Genomic DNA, 19822 nt, shown 5'->3' with positions numbered 1-19822 from the left:
CATGCAGGGAATCTGGAAGCTTTTATAAGCAAAATCAAAGCCATATTCTTATACTGGCCTCTTTGCAAGGGAGCGATGATGATGATGATGGTGTATGCCAGATGATGTTTGCTTTGGAGGGTCTGTGCATTAACAGTAGGCTACATGGTTCCTCCTATCTGGCTGTTCATGAGCATCTGAGTGCTACAAACATTATCTTTGCTTTTGAATTATTTTCGTGAAGAGGCTTGGCTGTATGTGGTCCACTAATTTTACACATTTTTTTCTAACATTTCAAATTCATAACAGAATGTTTAATAGATAGTTATGACAAACGATATTATAAACCTTAAAACAATAACTTTTGTTTATACAAATAGGAAAATATATGCAGTCTGACACTGTGCTTGCAAGAGTGCTGCACTTTCCTTGATTGTTTATGGCTGCTTTTGTACTATTAAAGGCAGGGCAACAGTTCTAGGTAGCTGCTGAGCAGTAGCAGACCAGTAAATCTCATGAAAGAAACATCAGCCCGCATTCAAGGATATCAGTAAATCATGTTTACACAGAATCCCTGGGTGCACTCCTTGAATAAATGTGTAAATGTAAAGGAACGGTGCTCTCCTGCCCCTCGCCCCATTCAGTGCAACTACAAGTCGTAAAAAAAGTAAAAACAAGCTGGTTGTTAAGATGAACTTTATATGTCCAAGGGTGTACAGTCAATGACATCCACCCCCTTCCTTAGTAATTTTAAGTTACTAAATAGCTTCAACCCTGAGAAAGTTTTTTTTATATATCCTGTTCTTGTAAAATAAACTAGTCTTTTACAATTGTCAGATCATGTTACTTGTTAAGCAAGGAAATTAAAGCTAAACATGTTTTGTTATTGTTAAATAAACTGGTTCCGGTGTCCTTTTCTGTTCTTTCATGTATGCCTCACACTTGTGTCAGTTGTTGGTGAACCCTTTAATCTTCCAACCCCACCTAACCTTGCTCATTCTCTCTATCTCTCAAGGGGAACCCTTTAACCATCCATCCTATTCTTACTCGTTCTGTCTATCCCTCAAGGTGAACCCTTTAACCGTCCATCCTAACCTTGGCCATTCTGTCCATCCTCAAGGTGAACCTTTTAACCGTTCATCCTAACCTTGCTCATTCTGTCTATCCCTTAAGGTGAACCCTATAACCTTCCAACCAATCCTAACCTTGACCATTCAGTTTATCCCTCAAGGTGAACCCTTTAACCGTCCATCCTAACCATGACCATTCTGTCTATACCTTAAGGGCTCACATTGAGTCTTTGATAGTTCATCTGCTGACGTTGCATGCAGATACCCTTGCTGTCTGCTGGCATCACTTCTTTTCAGAAATGCGAGTCTCCCTAGGAATTTTGGAATTATCGGAAGTATGACGGTTTTGCAGCAGTTAGGCTAGGTGAGGCCAAGAACTGTCCCAGAATCTATACATTCTGTAGGTTAAAAAAGCTTACCTGTCAACCGTTCAAGACAAAAATGATAGGAATATTTGCACGCTGCTGCGACACCCTTGGCGGGTCGAGCTAGTGGATGGGTACTTCTCATGGTGGAAATTGTGTACATTGGTGCATTTACTTTATTTAGAACTGAAATGGCCTAAAAATCATTTCACTGTGGGTGGTGAACATTGGTGGCCTACTGCAAGAGGGTTTTTGGAAATGTTGAGGGAAATTGAGGCTTTTCACGCAGATTACACCTGTAACAAGTCACAAGTGTCATTATTTGTGCATGTTTTGGCAAGGTGGTAGAAACACTGAGAGTACGGGGATAGCACATGCAGTGGCTTATGGTGAAACTGAATTTTTCGGTTTCAGCCTGGGTGAGTCAAGGGTGTAATTTCATTGATGCTACACATAAGGGGTAACAATAGGTACTAGGGCAGTCTCACCCGGACACCAAAAGCGCTCGGCCATGTCCTCTTACTACAATGTTACATGTATTTTCATCTGTAAACTTCCCGTCAGCTTCCGTGCCGCAAATCAAATGATTAAAGCATGCAGACCTCTCATTTCATGGTGGTATTTGGAGGGAGCGGGGTCTCTAAATGACCCATTATATATTTTACAACTGGGTCCTGTGGCGTATTATAAGAATGCATTTTTCAGCTATACTTTGTAATGAACACATGACAAACAAAATTGGCGGTTGGTTTTTCCAATGCTTGTTGACAGTGCCCTCTGCTCTGTTGATGGATGACTACCTGCCAGCTGCTGCCATTTCCTCTCTGTTTTGCACCTCTTCTGTTTCGATCACCAATGTTGCACATTCAGCCTCATGTGAAATGGTGAAGGGTTTATTTCCCAGTTTTTTTTCTTTTCCGAAGGGTTTTGTATCACGAACTTGACCCGAAATCGGGTAACACGAGCACCAGTTGCGTTACACAAGGACACATTCATTTTTGTTAGGCACTGGGAGATTAAGTGATTTGCCCGGAATCATAGGATGTTGAGCGTTGTTGCGAAGACTCAAACCCGGTTTCCCAGATTTGAAGTCGACTGCCCTAACCGTTAGGCTACATCCTCTGGTTTCTGGTTGTTTCCTTGTTTGCCTGGCATGTTTAAAGTTGATGTGTGCACAGCGCTTCATCCAAGCAGAGGCTGCGTCCCTCACCTGAGACACACATTTCTGCACTCTCACTGATGACCTGGTCAGAGAGGGCAACGGATACCAGAGTGTTCATGTGCAGTAGCTCATCTCTCTACCCTTAGATCAGGCGTGCTCCATGCTAGTCCCACCCCCACCGTCCCTACTGTCAGCCTCCCAGCGTGAGACCGTTTAAGCACTACACACGGTGGCTGCCAAGATGACCGTTTCAGTGCCCCGTCTTGTAACCATTTGGGAAGCTCAAAGTCCATTCCAAATCACAGTGAGTGGATTGTGACTGAGGGTGAGAGCCCAATTTGAAAGTGTTGATGCCTTGCCCAAAATGCAGTGACATGACAGGCCTGAAACAGCAGTGACAAAGCCAATAGGTTTCTCCTATGTGAAAGCTGTTGTCTATGCCAATGTCTTTTAGGCATGTTGTACAGCAGTGTGGCCGCTGTTCAGTACGACTAAATGTTAGTGGTGTGGGGTAGAGGAGAGTGGCATAGAGGAGAGTGGAGTAGAGTGATGTAGAGTGGAGTGGAGTACAGTAGAGTGGGACAGACATGAATGACAAAGAGTCGAGTGGCAAAGAGTGATGTAGAGTAGAATCAAATGGCTTAGAGTGGCATAGGTTAGAGTAGTGTTTAGTGCCATAGAGTTGCATTGTGTGGAGTAGCGTGGTGTGGACTGGTATATTTTAATACTATTCTGTCTACTAGCATACCTATGTCACTTTACCTTTGCTTTCATTAAATACTGCTGTCTCGGACTGGCTAACCTATGCCATTGACATCTGTCTGCGCCCTGTACCCAAATGCAGCTTTACTCATAATCCCCCTGACCCATGGTTTACAAACGATCTTAAAGTTATTAAGTCTAAATGTAAAGCACTAGAAAGAAGATGGAGGAGATCGTACTCTTTAACTTGTAAAGATGCTTACAAAGCTGCTCTTAAAAGTTCTCATTCAGCGTGTAAAGACGCACGCATTTTTTACATTGCTAACACAATAACTAAGGCATCTAATCGTCCTCGGGCTCTATTTTCGGTAGTGAAGAAGTTAGCTGGCTCTGATACCATCCCTCCTCCTCCTGTCTTTGATGAAAATCAATGTAACAACATTGCTGACTTCTTTATTCAGAAGTTTGAACTTATTTACAAGTCACTCTCTGCTCCTTCCCCTTCCTTGTGTAGTATGGCTTCTGCATTTGACCCTACATATCACAGTAATTGAGACCAGATAGCCAAGATTTCTTCCTGGCACCCATTTGAAGAGGCGTCTTTCCATAATGGTTTAAACAGTATTAAATCTGGGTCTCCTCTTGATCCTTTGCCTATTAACATCCTTTGTCAGCTCTCTGCCACATCTAAAGGCGTCCTTATCAATCTTCTCAACGCCTCTGTGCGGGAGGCCTTGGTACCCCCCCCCCCCCCGAGTGGAAGCGAGCCATGATCATCCCTTTGTTGAAAAAGGCCGGAGCAGATCCTTCTGTACTATCTAACTTTAGACCTATATCTCTGCTTCCGGCTTTCTCCAAAATTTTGGAGGAACATATCAATACTCAACTGACACAACACATAGATAAAGTTGGCTTTCTTCATTATTCACAATCCTGGTTCAGAGCCAACTTTTCAACTGAAACCGCTCTGCTTGGGGTTACTGAGAAACTGCGCCAGCATTTAGATCAAGGGGAAACTGCGGCACTCATTCTATTAGATTTGAGTGCCGCATTCGACACTGTGTCGCATAACATCTTGCTTAACGCTCTTAGGTCTCTTGGGCTGGACGGCCATGCCCTATCCTGGTTTGCTTCATCCCTTGAGGGTCGCACTTTTCAAGTCTTTTCTGCTAAGGCATCATCTAAGATCTGCGTATCAGCACATGGAGTCCCACAGGGGTCAATTTTAAGCCCCCTGCTCTTCAACATCTATGTCAGACCTCTGGCAGAGATTGTGGAAGAGGCGGGTCTTTCCCTATATTCGTATGCAGATGATACGCAGATTGTCTTCTCCCTTTCTACTTCTACCTCTAAAGACACAACGACATCTGCCCTTCAGTGCGGCCTATGGCAAGTGACAGAGTGGATGCGCCTTAACTTTTTGAAGTTAAATGGTGGTAAGACTTAGGTCCTTATCCTGGGCAAGCACAAGGACCTATGGGGCCCTCACCATTGAGCCTCAGGAAATGGGTACCTGTCCCCTACCTGTCACCCATGTCCGTAATCTGGGCATCATTATTGATGATAGTCTTTCTATGAGACAACAGGTGGCCAGTGTTGCTGCCATCTGTTTTACGATCTTAAGGTGGCTTCGTAAGATCATTTGGATGCTTCCTGCCTTAACCCAACGCATGGTAGTCCAGGCACTCATCATCTCTCGTCTCGATTACAGCAATGTTCTCTATCTCAGTAGCTGCCAAACGGTACTGAGAAAGCTACAGGTAGTTCAGAACTCTGCAGTACGCCTTCTTTGTCAAGTTCCTAGACAGGCTTCCATCTCGCCGTATTTACGTGACCTTCACTGGCTTCGAATTGATCAAAGAATTACATTTAAAACCCTGTGTTACATCTTTAAAATCAAACAAGGTGTGGCAACAGCGTATCTGCAAGAGATCATCCATCCTTACATTCCTTCTCGTCCCCTGCGCTCTACAGCCCACGGAGACTTTGTGATTCCCAGATTTAAACTTGCAAGAGTGGGAGGTCATTCCTTTTCTTGTCCTGGCCCCAAAATCTGGAATTCTCTTCCGGTGTCCTTGAAGAATGACCTGTCCTATCTCAGCTTTCGAAGAATTCTTAAAACTTGGCTCTTTTAGTAGCAAATGGTTCTTGACTGCTCCTTTTCTAGCAATTTGTGTGCTAGGCGCCGGGAAACCCTTTTTGGGTAGCTGCGCGCGTTACAAAACCAATTTAATAATAATAATAATAATATTAATAATAGTGTGGCTTAGAGTAGAGTGGGGTAGATTAGATTGGTATAGAGTGGAATGGCGTGGAGTAGAATGTCATAGAGTGCCATAGAATAGAGAGGAGTGGCTTAGAGTGGAGTGGAGTGGAATAGAATAGCGTGGCATTGTGTGGATGGAGTGGAGTGCCATAGATTAGGTTGGTATGATGTGGAGTGGCATAGAGTTAAATGACGCACAGTGGCTTAGAGTGGGGGGAGTGGTGTAGAGTAGATTGGCGTAGGATATTGTGGCACAGAGTGATGTAGAGAGTGGCAAAGAGTGATGTAGAGTGGAATGGAGTGGCGTATATTGGCATAGCTTAGGGTAGTGTAGCTCAGGGTGGCGTAGAAAGAGTGAAATTCTGTGGAGTGCCGTAGAGTGTAGTATAGACATCATTAATATAGAGTGTAGTGTAGAATGCCGTAGAGTGGGGTGGCATAGAGTAGTGTGGATTGGCATTGGCGTGAAGTGGCATAGGGTGGATGGAGTGGCATAGAGTTGGCGTTGTGTGGAGTGGTGTAGAGTGGAGTCTTGTAGAGTGGAGTAGAGGAGCATAGAGTGGGGTGGAGTACTGTGGTATTGTGTGGAATGAAGTGGAATGGCATAGAGTTGGTGTGTGTGGAGTGGCGAGTTGAGTCTTGTAGAGTGGAGTAGAGGAGCAGAGAGTGGGGTGGAGTACAGTGGCATTGTGTTGAATGAAGTGGAATGGCATAGAGATGAGTGGCATAGAGGAGCTTGCCGTAGAGTGGCATTGTGTAGAGTGGAGTGACGTAAAGCAGAGTGGCGTGGAGTAGTGTAGAGTAGTACAGTTGTGGATGTAAGTAACTAAAGTGTCAATAGAGACGGCAAATAAGGTAAAAGCAACATAAATAAGAAGCTGTATGCCTGGGTAAAAGTAGGAAAGCACATTGCACATCCAGGAATAATACTGAAACATTTATAAAATAAAATAAATTGTGTGTTCCATAAAGACGAGGGAGAACACGTCCGTTCTCCAGTCAGGAGCTAACACACAAAAGAAAGGGAAGCTAGCAAGAGCTAAGAAATCAAAAGATTGCAAATGAGAGTGACAGCGAAAACAACTTAACGGTATGCTGTGGGTGGGTTGTAAACCCACGGATTTGTAAACAATATGTTGTTGCAGAGAATGCGCTGTTTAGGCGAGACCTAATAAGCAGATTCTTTTATCTCCCATCAGTGCACTTCTCATAAACCATTTCTCTTACAAAATTGTCTTCCTAAATGTAATAATGCACATTCTGCAGTGACCGATTATGCAGTACAGTTTGCTAAACATGTTTGTCTTAATCAGTGGGGCAAACACTACCCCCCCCCCCCACCCCTCCCTGTGTAATCCGGTCAGTGTAAAAGACATGTAAACCAAGTACTTAACCAGCCACAGCCATCCTCAGCAGCAGATCATCAAAAGGGGCAGATTATTCTGGCTGGAATCACATTCCCTACTTCATTCTCTCTCTGATGCTATTGGGACGATTGTTGTACCTCTGTCAGAGCTTGGGAGAACAAGGGGCTGCAGACTCACTGACTTTTATCACATTGTGATTAAAGTAAATAAGCGAAGAACGGACAGAGCCCCGCTGCATCTTCCCAGCTCGTACAGTGAGTGATCTAAAGAAATCAAATTGCTCAAGAATTTAGTTTGCCCCTCTGTGAATAAAGATCTGATCCAAGTTTAATATCTTTGTATGTTGTTTATTAATCAATTATTAGGCAGAGTTGAAAAACGTAGGCAATGGTGTTAATGCTTTGGCCTTAACCTTGGAGAACTTTCTAATTCTAGGCTTCTACTGAATAGGTTCCCGTCCAAGTGGCTGCGCTCTACCCCATCACTTATCCGTTGGGTTAGTATATATTGTACTTCTAAGACATTTCATATATAATCCTACACTGCTGCCCCCCTGCCCCCCACTTCCAAGAAAAGACAGTTATTCATAAAAACAGACTAGAACTCGATCATTCTCATTACATAAATGCATCCAACCCGTGCACAATCCACACATATTCCACCCTAAGCCATGAGCCTGCAGGCAGTCCAATCACAGATGTGTTGTTGTTCCTTGACTTGAAAGCTACCAGTGTCTCAAGGAGCTCTAGAAAGAAGGTGGGGCGCTGTCTTTAAAACTGTTGAGAAGAGGTTCTATACATGCGTTCCTTAGTTCTGTGATGAGTCTGAGTGTTGCGATTAGAACATCCTCTCCTACGCCTACGACATGCAACTCATATTTCCCTTTCGGACAGTGCCCGCCAACACGACAAACAAGTTAACTTCCTGCATGACCAAAATCGCTTACTAGATGAAAGCCAGCTGTCTGAAGTTCAACACCTACACGACAGAAGTAGTGATTTTTGGCAATAATAATAATAATGCGATTTATTGAGCGCGAACAGCTACCTCACAAGGAGGTGTCCCGGCGCTGTGAAAGCAGCGGAGCCCCGAAGCGCAAGCCACATACAGGAAGTTAGTGTATTTTGTGGAAGAGCCAGGTCTTAAGTCTTTGTTTGAGGACGGCTTCAGAGGGAGCCTGTTGTAGCTCTGGGGGAAGAGAGTTCCATAACATGGCTACGTTAGCCGTCAAGGTTCTTCCCCCTAGGCGTGCTCTTTTTACCCGAGGGACCACAAGCTGCACCCGCCCGTTGGAAACGAGAGTTCTAGATTGATGGTATCGGGGGAGCCTAGATCTCAGGTAATTAGGGCAAGTACCATATAGGGCTCTATATGCCAGAGTCAAGGTTTTGAACTTTATCCTGCTGGCCACTGGGAGCCAGTGCAGGGCTTGCAGGTGCGGAGAGACTGAGTGTTTGAAGGGAATTTGCCTTAGCGGTCTCGCAGCCGCATTCTGGACCATCTGAAGCCGTTGGATCAGATAGGCAGGAAGGCCCAGGTATAAGCCATTGGCGTAGTCCAGCCTAGAAGTTACAGTTGCATGAACAACCGTCTTGCGACACTCCTCCGGCAGTAGCCGCAATATCTTGTTCAGGTTCCTCAGTTTAGAGAAACAGCAGCCTGCAGTTTGCTGAATATGCGAGGCAAAGGATAGGCTGCTATCCCATCTGATCCCCAAGTTTTTGGCACTATGGCTAGGCGAGGGGGGGGAACCCATTTCCACCGGCCACCACAGCTCTGCAGGAGGAGGCGAGCCTTTGCCGAAGAAGATCACCTCTGTCTTCCCGGCATTCAATTTTAATTTATTTGTGTTCATCACTCTAGCGACATCTTGGAGGCAACCCTTGAAACTCGCAAAGGCACTTTCAGATACCTCCGAGTATGGGAACACCAACTGGGTATCGTCGGCGTAGGAGATCGCTTTGATCCCCCAGTTGGCGATAAGCGTAAAAAGGGGGGCCAGGTAAACATTAAATAGAAGCGGGCTCAAAGCCGAGCCCTGGGGGACGCCGTATTTTATCTTGGTGGATTTAGAAACAAACTCCCCTAGAGCCACCTTCTGTGTTCTCTGCGATAAGTACGAGCGAACCCAGCCCAGTGCCTGATCTTTTAGCCCTATCTCCGCCAGCCGTTGTAGCAATTTAAGATGGTCCACCGTATCAAAAGCGGCCGATAGATCCAGGAGAACCAGCATAGCTGACTCCCCTGAATCCAACGACCACCTTACGGAGTCAGCTACCTCAATAAGAGCCGTCTCCGTGCTGAAGCCCGGTCTAAAGCCTGATTGGGTCTCATGTAATATATCATGCATCTCAATATAATTGTTGAGTTGCCTTTGTATAATTTTCTCAAGCATTTTCCCAGGGGCTGCCAGCAATGATATGGGGCACAGGTTATTGAGGTCCATTGGGTCACCATTAGCTTTTTTCTTTAGTGGGAGTAGTGTAGCATGCTTCCAGGCATCAGGGAAGACTCCTTCAACAATGGACCTGTTCCAAATTGCCTGTAAGGTAGGTGCAACAAACTCACTAAAGGATTTCCAGAGCCTGGATGGGCAAGGGTCCATAGGGGACCCAGATTTACATTTTAAAAGTTCTTTGATGACAGTGATATCATCTACTTGATCAAACTGCTCAAGTATCGCGGTTGGCTTTCTTAGAACACTTTACCATGGGTCTCCAACTGGTGGCCAGCGGAACTCGGACCCACACCCAGCATCCACACCAGGAACCTCGTAATCATCATTGACAGCAAACTGAACATGACCACACCATCACTGCATCCTACTTTCACACCCTGGAGGTGCTGTGTAAGATCTTCAAATGGCCCCCAAGCAACTCTATTAAAATCGTCACTCACTCCCTAGTCACTAGCAAGTTGGACTATGGGAGTAACCTCCACACAGGGATCACCAAACAACTCATGAGAAAACTACAAACCATCCAGAACTCAGCAGCCAGACTCATACTCAACCTCCCACACAGAACTCCTATCACACCATGCCTCAGGAAGCTCCACTGCCTCCTGATACACAGATGTGCCCATTTCAAACTCCTGCAATTTATGAATAATAATTTCATTTATTTGATTAATAATTTCTCCCATTAGAAACAATGTAATTAATACCCGGCAATGCCCTGTGCTTTCTGCCTGACTTTGTTTGGTCCATAAACTACCCACTCCCCCACCCCCCGCTGCTACCGCCACCCGGATCAAGCCCCACATACCTCACTGCATCCACTCCCGATCCTCCCTGGGCCCGCCCATTCCGGACATCTAGACCGCGCATATTCCTTAGCAACGCATATGCGTGGTTAAGGCATATGTGTAGTTCAGGCAAGCGTGTTTACGCTGGCGTTGTTACAGCACGTGTGGCTCTACCTGCGTTGTTTTGGACGCTTCCCTGATTGGTTACTTTGTGCCATCGTTGACTCATGGCATGTCTTTGAATAAGGATATCACTTTTGTAGAGCAGCTCCCTGGGATTGTCCGGAGAATGTCTGCTATATCAGAAGCACGCGATCCATATTTTGATGGCGTGTCTGCCTCTGTCATTAATACCCCCTAATCTAATAGTGCCCTAGAAATTGGTGCCTGGCGTGAAGGGGACATGTTTCAGAGCCATCGTTCCCCATGACGATCTGGGCAGCTCAACAAGTGAATTCTGGCTCTTGAAGCTTAAATTAAACTAAGAAAATTGCATATTCCAGTGGCACGTCAAACACAGGCAGTGAAAAGGATATTGCTTTTGATATGTAGTCTACCTGTTCATGCCCTGTGAACCCTGACAAGCTGTCTGCAGCAGTAAATGCGAGATGTGAGCGTGGGTGTGTCAGGCATGAATACTTTCAGTCACTCGTACCTGGGTGTCGGTTTACTCTCCCTATCGTGTGTACGTGGCGTGCTCTCTAACATGTTCGCTTTGAGTTATTAATATTTCAAGCTGGAAAGAACCCCAGGCTTATATACGCGATTACTTTTTTCGAGGAAATGCACCATTTGTCAGCAGCGCCCCCAGGGTGTTGATGCAAGTTGTTTCGAGGTCGCTCATCTGCTTTCATCCTTGTCTGGGATAACGATGACAAATAGGTTGGTTTATGCAGTAGCTGGCTCGGTTAAGGTGCTGCCTGCCACTGAGGTTTGGGACAGAAAATAGACCTGGCCACCAAAATAAATGGGGCCCCAATTTGTGCAACAGATAGGTAAAAAAGAAGCCCATGTTTGCGAATTGGGGCAGTTTTGAAATTGTAAAAGCACACTGTGTAGAGGGTCTTGCTAGGTATGGGATTGTGCTTTTTGCAGGCAACATTTGTGGTAATTTCTGAAAAATCAACAGCGTATTCTACCACACCATAAAACAGGCCCACAAACAACCCAAAACCGCCCCACACTCTGACCCATCAGACCAGCCCGTCTGTCACTTCCTGATCCCCTATAGGCTAGTCTGACAGTGGCCTCGCCCCATGTGTGCATTTTTTTCTGTCTGAGATCTGTTCACTTTGGATTCAAGTTGTTTTTGCCAGCTCTGTCTTGAGCAGTGAATGGTAAACTAGAGAGTTCCCACTGACTAGTTCTCCAATCTGTTCTCCCAAGTGAGTGAGTATGTGTGAGTGAGATAAGAGAGATCACCCACTTCAGGTCAGTATTCTATGCTATTCTATTTTATTCAGATTTGTAAAGTGCATGGATATCCCAATGAGGTTTCCAAGCGCTAACAGAAAGAAAAGAGAAGAGCAAAATCAAGAACTAGAAGAGCTAGGTCTTAAGCATCTTCCTGAACATCACAAAAGTACATAGGCGGAGTTTCAGTGGCAAGGAGTTCCATAGCTTCCGTCCCAGAAAAGCAAAGGACCGCCCTCCTAGTCTTGCAAGTATTACTTTTGTAATAGTGGCCAGATCGGAGTTACCTGACCAGAGCGCTTGCCTAGTGATCTAGGGATGGATCTGAGATTGTATGTATAATGGAGCAGCCTGATGAATGGCTTTATACTCGTAGCATAGCGCCTTCGATTTTGAGTTTTGTATCTGAAGCCAGTGCAGTAGGCGAAGATGTTGGGAGGCTGACGTACTACAAGGATATGCCATAGTCGATGAGCCGCTACATTCTGAAGGGGAACAGCGTTTACAACGCAACTTTTACAACGAAGTACCTTTACGACGCAACCATTACAATGCAGCTTTCACAACGACTTGCGCTGGGGGGCGCTCTAGGATAGGGAATAGTTTTAATTTACTATCCAACACCTTCCCTAATATCCACGGGGACTGGAGTTGGAATAGTAAATTAAACTATTCACTATCCAGTGCCCCCCAACGCAAGTCGTTGTAACGACATGCATTGTAAAACTTGCGTCGTAAAGGCATGCGTTGTAAAAGCATGCGTTGTAACGACGTACATCCCATTCTGAACCGTCTGGAGCCGCTTTATCCGGGAGTTAGTAGCACCCAAATATAAAACATAGCCATAATCCAATCTAGAGGTTATTAGATCCAAATGACGGACAGTGTCTCCAGTCCTGAGCTTTTAAACAAACCTACAAATCATTGATCTCAGGTGTGTTAGTCTAATTCGTTCAGTGGCAGCAAAACAAGACAAAGACTGCCCCAATGAATGAGGCTATCACACAAAAGCCCACGACTGCAAACCATGTAAATAATTACCTGAACGGAGGTGGTCATCAGGTGTGAAACAACTTGTACAGAATTGCATAGCAAACACATCAGCTTCAGGTGTTTTCAGTCCAACTAGAATTGTTTAATACAATTGTGTTGTGCCTCTTTGAGTGCTTCCAAATCCAGCGAATCAGGTAAGAGGGCACAGGGGTAAAAAAAAAAAAGGTTTGTCTAGGATGTCAACTGTTTGGTCAGGTGGTGTACTCCGGATTAGAACCCACAAGTCAACCAATTAAACCACCAGAAACTCTTTTTCATATTTTTTGTTCTCACATGAGGAGCAGTAACCCACTCCTTTGGATGGATGGTCTTCATGGCATCCTTCTGTGTTGAGAGGTTGGACCCTGCCATAGCCTGTCATGACACCTGAAACTTGATCAGAGATGGGTTTTATGCAACGCTTTGACCTGTCGATAAACATGGATTCAAGGAGTCAGAATGGCACTGATTAATGTTTGCTGGTGTTTAAAGTTAGTGGGCACCGGCACTCATTTTTGGGGACTGGGACTTATTTTTCACATCATACTTTGACCCAGAGAAAAGCAAAAAAGCAAGAGGAAGAGAAGTATAGAAAAACAGCGACAAAGGGAATAGGAATCAGGGGTTAAAAAGAACCTGCAGGAACAAGATAAAGAGAGAGGAAGTGTACGGTGGTGGAAGAAAGATACATGAGGTGAACTCACAACTAGGCAGGTGTAGTATGTGGCAAATAAGCCATTCAGAAGTGCCTACGATGGGCTATGAAGGAAAACGTTGAGAATAAATACCAGACAGAAGACAAGAAACGGTACTTGTGTAACTAGAATTGGTGATGGCTGTAATCCGGACTGAATTAAGAGTCAAACTGTTGTTGAGGGTGTTGCATGCCAAGGTGGGGCCATGCAGAGGAAAGGAACACCAAAGCATACTCGGCAGAGAAATGATGGAGTATACGAGCAGCGGCTATAAGTACTGCAGAAAAGAGGACACTCAACCTCCGCCTAGTCTTGACCGCCCCGACAAGTGGTAATGAGAGTTGGACTGGGAAGAGGATATAACGGGCTGAGAGTGGAGTACGACCTTTTCCTTTCCAGTGGCCCCTGTACTTCTGCACAAAAAAGTTTTGGGCTTCCTGCTGTGCGACGGCTGCCAGATGCTGTCAGATTCTGAGACCTCTTCCAAAGTCACAAAACTTATGAAATCCCTGGTTGTTTCTTTTTTAAAGTTATAAGAAAAGGGACCAAGCAGTTGCAGAACAGTTTTTTAAAATGCTCCAAGGCATAGTCTGCCTTTCTCCGAATAGTTTGGAGCCAGTGGACAGAAGGTCAATGAGGGTTAGTTGGACATCATTAGAAAACCCTGATGTCCTAAGCCATGAACGCCTATGCAGCCCCAGTGATGTCCCCCTTGCTCTGGGTCCTGAGTCTGCACCTTTGAGACCAGACTGGATGACTTGCTTGAAGACGCCTGATCATCACTTACAAGGTCCATGAAATGTGTGTGGAGGTCATCGGGCAGTTTTGGTGCAATGCAAATGGCCATGTTCAATAAATCATTAATATACCTGTCTGCGAGGCATGTTGCATTGAAGGACTGAAGTGCTGGACACCCTGCAGCAAAAACCTTTTTGGACCAGGCCTCAAGTCATTTTAATTCTCTGTCGTTCTGAGCCAAAGAGAAGGTGCCCACAGAAAACTCCAAGGAGGAAGACGCCTGAATAATCAGGCTTTTAGGTAAAAGGTGTTCAGAAAAACTGGGGATCACTCTGTTCTGGCCTGTATCTCCTAATATTATTCTGTTAACAGCCACGAGGTTAGGTCCAGGTGGCAAGGACAGACTATAGTAGGGTTTCATTAAAAGCAAACGGAGGTTCTTCCGAATGGGATGTAGGCTGTGCACCTTTGTTAAAATGTTGGCCTGAGTTTTTACTATGGGCATGGAGAGGCCAAACGTTTCTGCCACCTTCTTAATGGTGTTACAGTAGGAAGCCCCATCTGGGGATAGAGGTGCTGAAGGGTCCAGGAATCCTTAAGTGAGGTGTCGAGTCCGCTGGTCATGTAAGGAATAGTTTTTCTCCATATCTTCTGTTCCACGAGTCGTCACTGTGCGATCTCAACTTGACCTCTGAACCGGTTCTGAAGGCTAGAGGACCTGTTCCTGCCTTGGTGTCAACACCAGTGGTGTCAGAGCCACGATCGGGGCAGGTATTGGTGGTGGCAAGAGTCACCAAAGTCAAAAATGAAGACAACATCGTCTCCAACAGGGCATTAAGGGTGTGAACTTTGCTGTTGGAAGACCGTCAGCAGAGCAACCCAAAATGACTCATAGGGAACAGAGGCGCTCCTGAGTAGACTATAGCCCCCTGAACGTGCAGTGCCAGATCTCAATGCGGTGTCGGAACGTCTAGGTAGGATTGTGTGCTGGTCACTGGAGGCAGCAATGGCACCGGGAACTCTGCCAGTGTCAGCCCAGAAGGGGTGTGAATTTTGACCAGCTGCTAATAGAGGAGCCAGAGGGAAGAGGCGAACCCTTCGGACACAGACCCTTTCTTTTTCTTCCCACTACTGTGTCTCCTCTTCTTGTGCTTTGGATGGGAAAGCCTCAACGTGGATGACCGTGCCAACTTTACCCTCAATCTTGATCATGGTAATAATTTTGATCTGCCCTGTATCTCATTCTTTGCCCGGTTCATAAAGAGTTTGGCTTGCCTACCCTTCGTGGTTTTTGAGTTCACACTTTGACATGACTCATGCCTGAGTCATGACCCGAACATAGAGAACTGAGCCAAATGTCATGGGCATCACTGACCGTCATTTGACCGCCACATTCACTAGATGGTTTGAATTCTGATCATGTTGGTCGTGAGATGACGCTGTTGCTCTACCTTTTAGGAAAAAAATGTATTGAGAGAAATGTTCCAGAAGAACTCTGGGCCGAATCAAGGGCGTGAAAGAAACAGCAAACTGATGTTGTCTCGACAGAGAGGGGTGCTTTATGTGACATTAAATGGTTACGCATACGACGCCGATAGGAAGCCGATACATCCTAACATTGAGGAAGAGATATGGAAAACTTTTCTCCTGGATCAGAGTTAAGGGAGCTCCAGGTAGAAGCATCCATCTAAAAAATACCACAATATAAAAAAAATCATAATAAAATAAGTATTTACTCACCTAGAAAATACAGATTTTCATGCAGTTTCCTAATTTGATTAATCCATTTCCTCTACATTAAGGACTTACTTGGAGCTCAGTATACTATTGACACCCAGAGAATGACTACAACATCGGTACAAGTTGACAAATGGAATTTTTGAATTACTATCTACCACAGATTGCCAGTGCCTGAGATTAAATCAAGGATTACATCCATCACCTACAATGTTCATTGAACGATCGTCCTGAAAAGGAAGCTGCAAAGCTGTGAAAGATGCTCGTGTTCTGTCTTTAAAAACATTGTCTCCTGGTCCATGAAATTGATTGAAATGAAAGAGAGCTGTGTTTAAATGATATGAAGCAGACTAGAATATATTAACATGAATGGAGTTGAGGATTGATTCTTTACTTTAAATAATCCAGTGCCTCGCTACAAGGCTTTTTTCGAATAAATATAAGTTAGGTCTGTACAGCTGCAGAACCTGACCGTGTCATAGGTCCTAATTTTATGGAAAAAGGACTACACAGATGTAAATATTATTGGACACCCCAAGTCCTCACTTGAACCCTTCAGCAGCGTGTTCTATTCTGCAGTCTTCTTAATATCCCGAGCATGAAAGTTTGATTGCCTTTCCCACATTCTCAGAGATTCATTGAATAGCCCTCAAGACAAGGCTTCCTTATAAAGTTACTTGTCCAGCATAAACCACTACATCTTTTTATACTTGTGTCAAGGTCTCAAGAAGAGTTGAGAATTCTAGAAGCAAGATTAATGTTACTACTTCTTATGTCCAAGATGCTGGAAGTAGTCCTCTGTACGTATGATTCATAATTGCTGGAACATGGTATATTTATCATTAATGACCCTTCGGAATTGCAATATAGGGAACTTGAAGGCATTATTTTTCATGTGTATTTTTCACGTTTTGATGTTAATTGCATGATTGGTGGTATTTTATGGATGAATAATGCATATTTGTGCATAGCTAAGACTCACAAGTAAGTTTTTGGAGGTGAAAAACAAAAATAGAGTGTTTAAGATATTGATTCATGGTACTTATAGACCTTTTTTTTGTCATATTACTTTCAGTTCCAGTTCAGACATTTTACGTGACCTTGAAGAAGTTAAGACTGATGAGTCCTCAGATATGTAAGTATATATTAAATATTTCTATGTTGAATTGTGCATTATGAGATCCACTTGCTCAGATTGGTTTACATCCATAAAATATGTCAAGTAGCAGACAAAATAGCAGATACAACCGTGGTACACAGCAAATCAATTAGCAAGATCAGCTTGTAATTTATGTAGTTAATCGTGATTTAATAAATAATAATGACCGATCAATACATTCCAATATCAGAAACTGATACCCATTGTGGACATTGTTGCTTGAGATGTTTACTTACGAATCATTGTTGCTTAAGATGTATTCTTACCCAGGTTCCACTTCGAGCCTATGGGTAGATCCTTTGCTTCATATTATACACAGTAAAACCAAACACACGTCCGCAAATTTCCTTTCCACTGTCTTCTCAACATCACCAACAATCCAATGTAGACGACCCATACCTCTGGACTGACCTCTTCACCACCACTATTTCCCTGGTCGTTTCCAACTAACAAACCAAGGTCAACGCAAACAAGAAAAAAAAGTCCTGATCCTTCAAAGACTTCTCCAAAGACAACCTAATGCTTGAACTCATCTCTCACTGCATCAACTCTGGCTGAAGCCCGGACCCTTCTAAAGAACTTCAACACTATTTTGGAAAACTGTTAACATCTATGCCACAATTACAATGTACAAGTGGAAGCCAAAGCCTTCATCACTCTGGCATGTGAAAATTGTTACTAATAAAAAAAGAATCCATTCACAGACATCCATTCACAGACAAAAAGAAAGAAAAGCGGAACTGCCGGGGTCGCATTACAGAAAGTGCCCTGGAGTCGCAATGGGTATCTGCGCCCGATTTGTGCACCCTTGAGGCACTTTGGTATTACAGAAGAGGCTGCCGATTCTTGTGTGGCCCCTTCTGTAATACTAATAACGTTGGTGCACATGTAGCACCAGCAATATCTCAAGAGGGCGTAGCCTCATTTGTCAGGGGCGTGGCCCCGTTCGAATGAGGCAATCTCTTTGCCCCTGTTCCCGTGCAGTATTAGGGACGCGGGCCCAGAGGCAAACATGCATTTAGGAGGTGCACTGAAAGTGTGCCACAAAAAGGTGGCGCACTTTCGATGTGCCTCCTAAAGGCAGCCCTCCGGAGGGTAGAAACATCCCATATCAGGTTGGTGCAGTCACTCAATGCACCTGCATGCAGGGCAATCTCGAGTCCTTCTTGAAAGTGAAGGCAGTGCCGCCTGCACTGTAAAACACGGAGCAGCTTTGAAACAGCCACTCCGTACTTCATATGGATGCGCTACAGTTCGCTGCTGCCCTGAGGAGAGCACCTTCACTATAATAGGGCACACTTATCTTACTATGGGCCCTAATGACCTCTCGTTATTGAAGTCCCTCCATGCAACACAAAGCCAGCGTAAAGCAAAGTACTATACTAACACCATCCGTGAAGCTACCAACAGATCAGGACGCTGTTTAAGATAATCAAGCACTGCATCAACCCCTTGCAAGATCAACAACATCAAGCTTGTTTCATCTCTTAGACCTACCACTTCCCGTACAATTGAGCAATGGTTCGCCTTCAAAACCCTATCTCTTGCAGATTTCCTGTACTTGTTCAACACCCTCAAAGCCACTTCTTAAGAGGATGATGTCTTATCATTGTACTTCATTAACCTCCTCTGTGGGCACACTCTTGTAACCCAACTTACCATGTCAATGCCTCACTCACTCAAGGCATCTTCCCAGAAGCTGTCAAGACAAGTCAATTGCTCCCATTCCTAATTAAACCTGCAATAAGCCCCAGTAACCTTGCCAACTAATGACCCATCACTAACCTAACTTTCATTGACAACATCATTGAAAAAGCAGACTATGTTCAACTCCCAGATACGTCATAGCTACCCATCTCCTGCAAGGCTACCACTCTGGGATCACAGCGCAATGACAGCTACCTTACACATTGTCTTGACCCTCTTGACGACAGATAAAGATGACCTCAGCCTCCTGATTTTGCTGGACCTCTGAGCTTCGTTCAACACAGTCGATCATACCACCATATGTATTCTGGAGACTCGAAACGTCGACGCTTTTTAATGATTGGACCAGTATAGGACTTCCAGCTATAAAACAATCCAACTAGAATAACCTACTGGAGTGATCATATATTAATGTTGAAACTGGCCAAAACCTTTGCTTGCTTTTCCTTTTTCCTCCCAGATTCACTGTATATTAAGTACACTCTAAATGTCACTTTTTGCACTTTGTCACACTTTAATCACTTTCTTTCCCTAATGCGCCGTTGTATTACACTATTGATGAAATGAATTTAAATGAAGTGTTTTTCATGTATGGATAGGGTATGTACTTATCAATGAATAATTAATTGATGAATTAAAAACGGATGTTTACCCTTAAGAAACCTCTTTTGTATATTGTGGATTTGCATTTATAGAGCTCAAATGGTTGGAGCTCTGGTCTGATTAGCTGTATGAAGGAAAGAAATGTGAAGTGATTTAATTAGATTTTGAAGAAATCAGGTTGCGAACCCGGCAGAACCATTGTAGATATTACAATGTTTAATTGACAGCACAACTTATCCTCCAATCAGATGCCTTTTGCAAAAATTTGCAAATGCACATTTAATGCCCCAATACTTGTGTGAATGGAAGCATGCAGATGTTGAATAGTGAAGGAGAGATAACCTGAGCGCATTAGGCGGTGCACATTTCATACATCGCATGCTGCACTGACAGTACTTAATTTGAGCCGGTGATTGGCCGTGGGGGCGACTGGCTCTCTTTTTGCACTTATTTTTCCTCGTCGGACATTTACCCAAAATTAGAAAGGGAAAAACACAAAAAGCAGAAAGACGGAGGAAGAGAAAGGTTGAAAACTTTTCATAAATGAAGAAAACTGGGGCGTGGCCACGGAGGCGACCAAG

The 19822-nt window shown here is 44.3% G+C and overlaps 1 protein-coding gene across 4 annotated transcripts in view; it reads left to right on the top strand.

Annotated features, from left to right (window-relative positions):
• Nucleotides 1–19822, top strand: part of RAD18 (RAD18 E3 ubiquitin protein ligase) — a 742369-nt gene that overhangs the window by 652176 nt on the left and 70371 nt on the right. For all 4 annotated transcript variants that reach the window (XM_078662418.1, XM_078662420.1, XM_078662419.1 and 1 more), the window contains one exon: nucleotides 16848–16907. In XM_078662418.1, coding sequence (XP_078518544.1) covers nucleotides 16848–16907 — 60 coding nt within the window. The remainder of the gene's footprint in view (nucleotides 1–16847; nucleotides 16908–19822) is intronic.

The sequence above is a fragment of the Lissotriton helveticus genome, chromosome 9, assembly GCF_964261635.1.
Source record: "Lissotriton helveticus chromosome 9, aLisHel1.1, whole genome shotgun sequence".
NCBI classification, from domain to species: Eukaryota; Metazoa; Chordata; class Amphibia; order Caudata; family Salamandridae; genus Lissotriton; species Lissotriton helveticus.
This window is presented reverse-complemented; position numbering and strand designations above follow the sequence as displayed.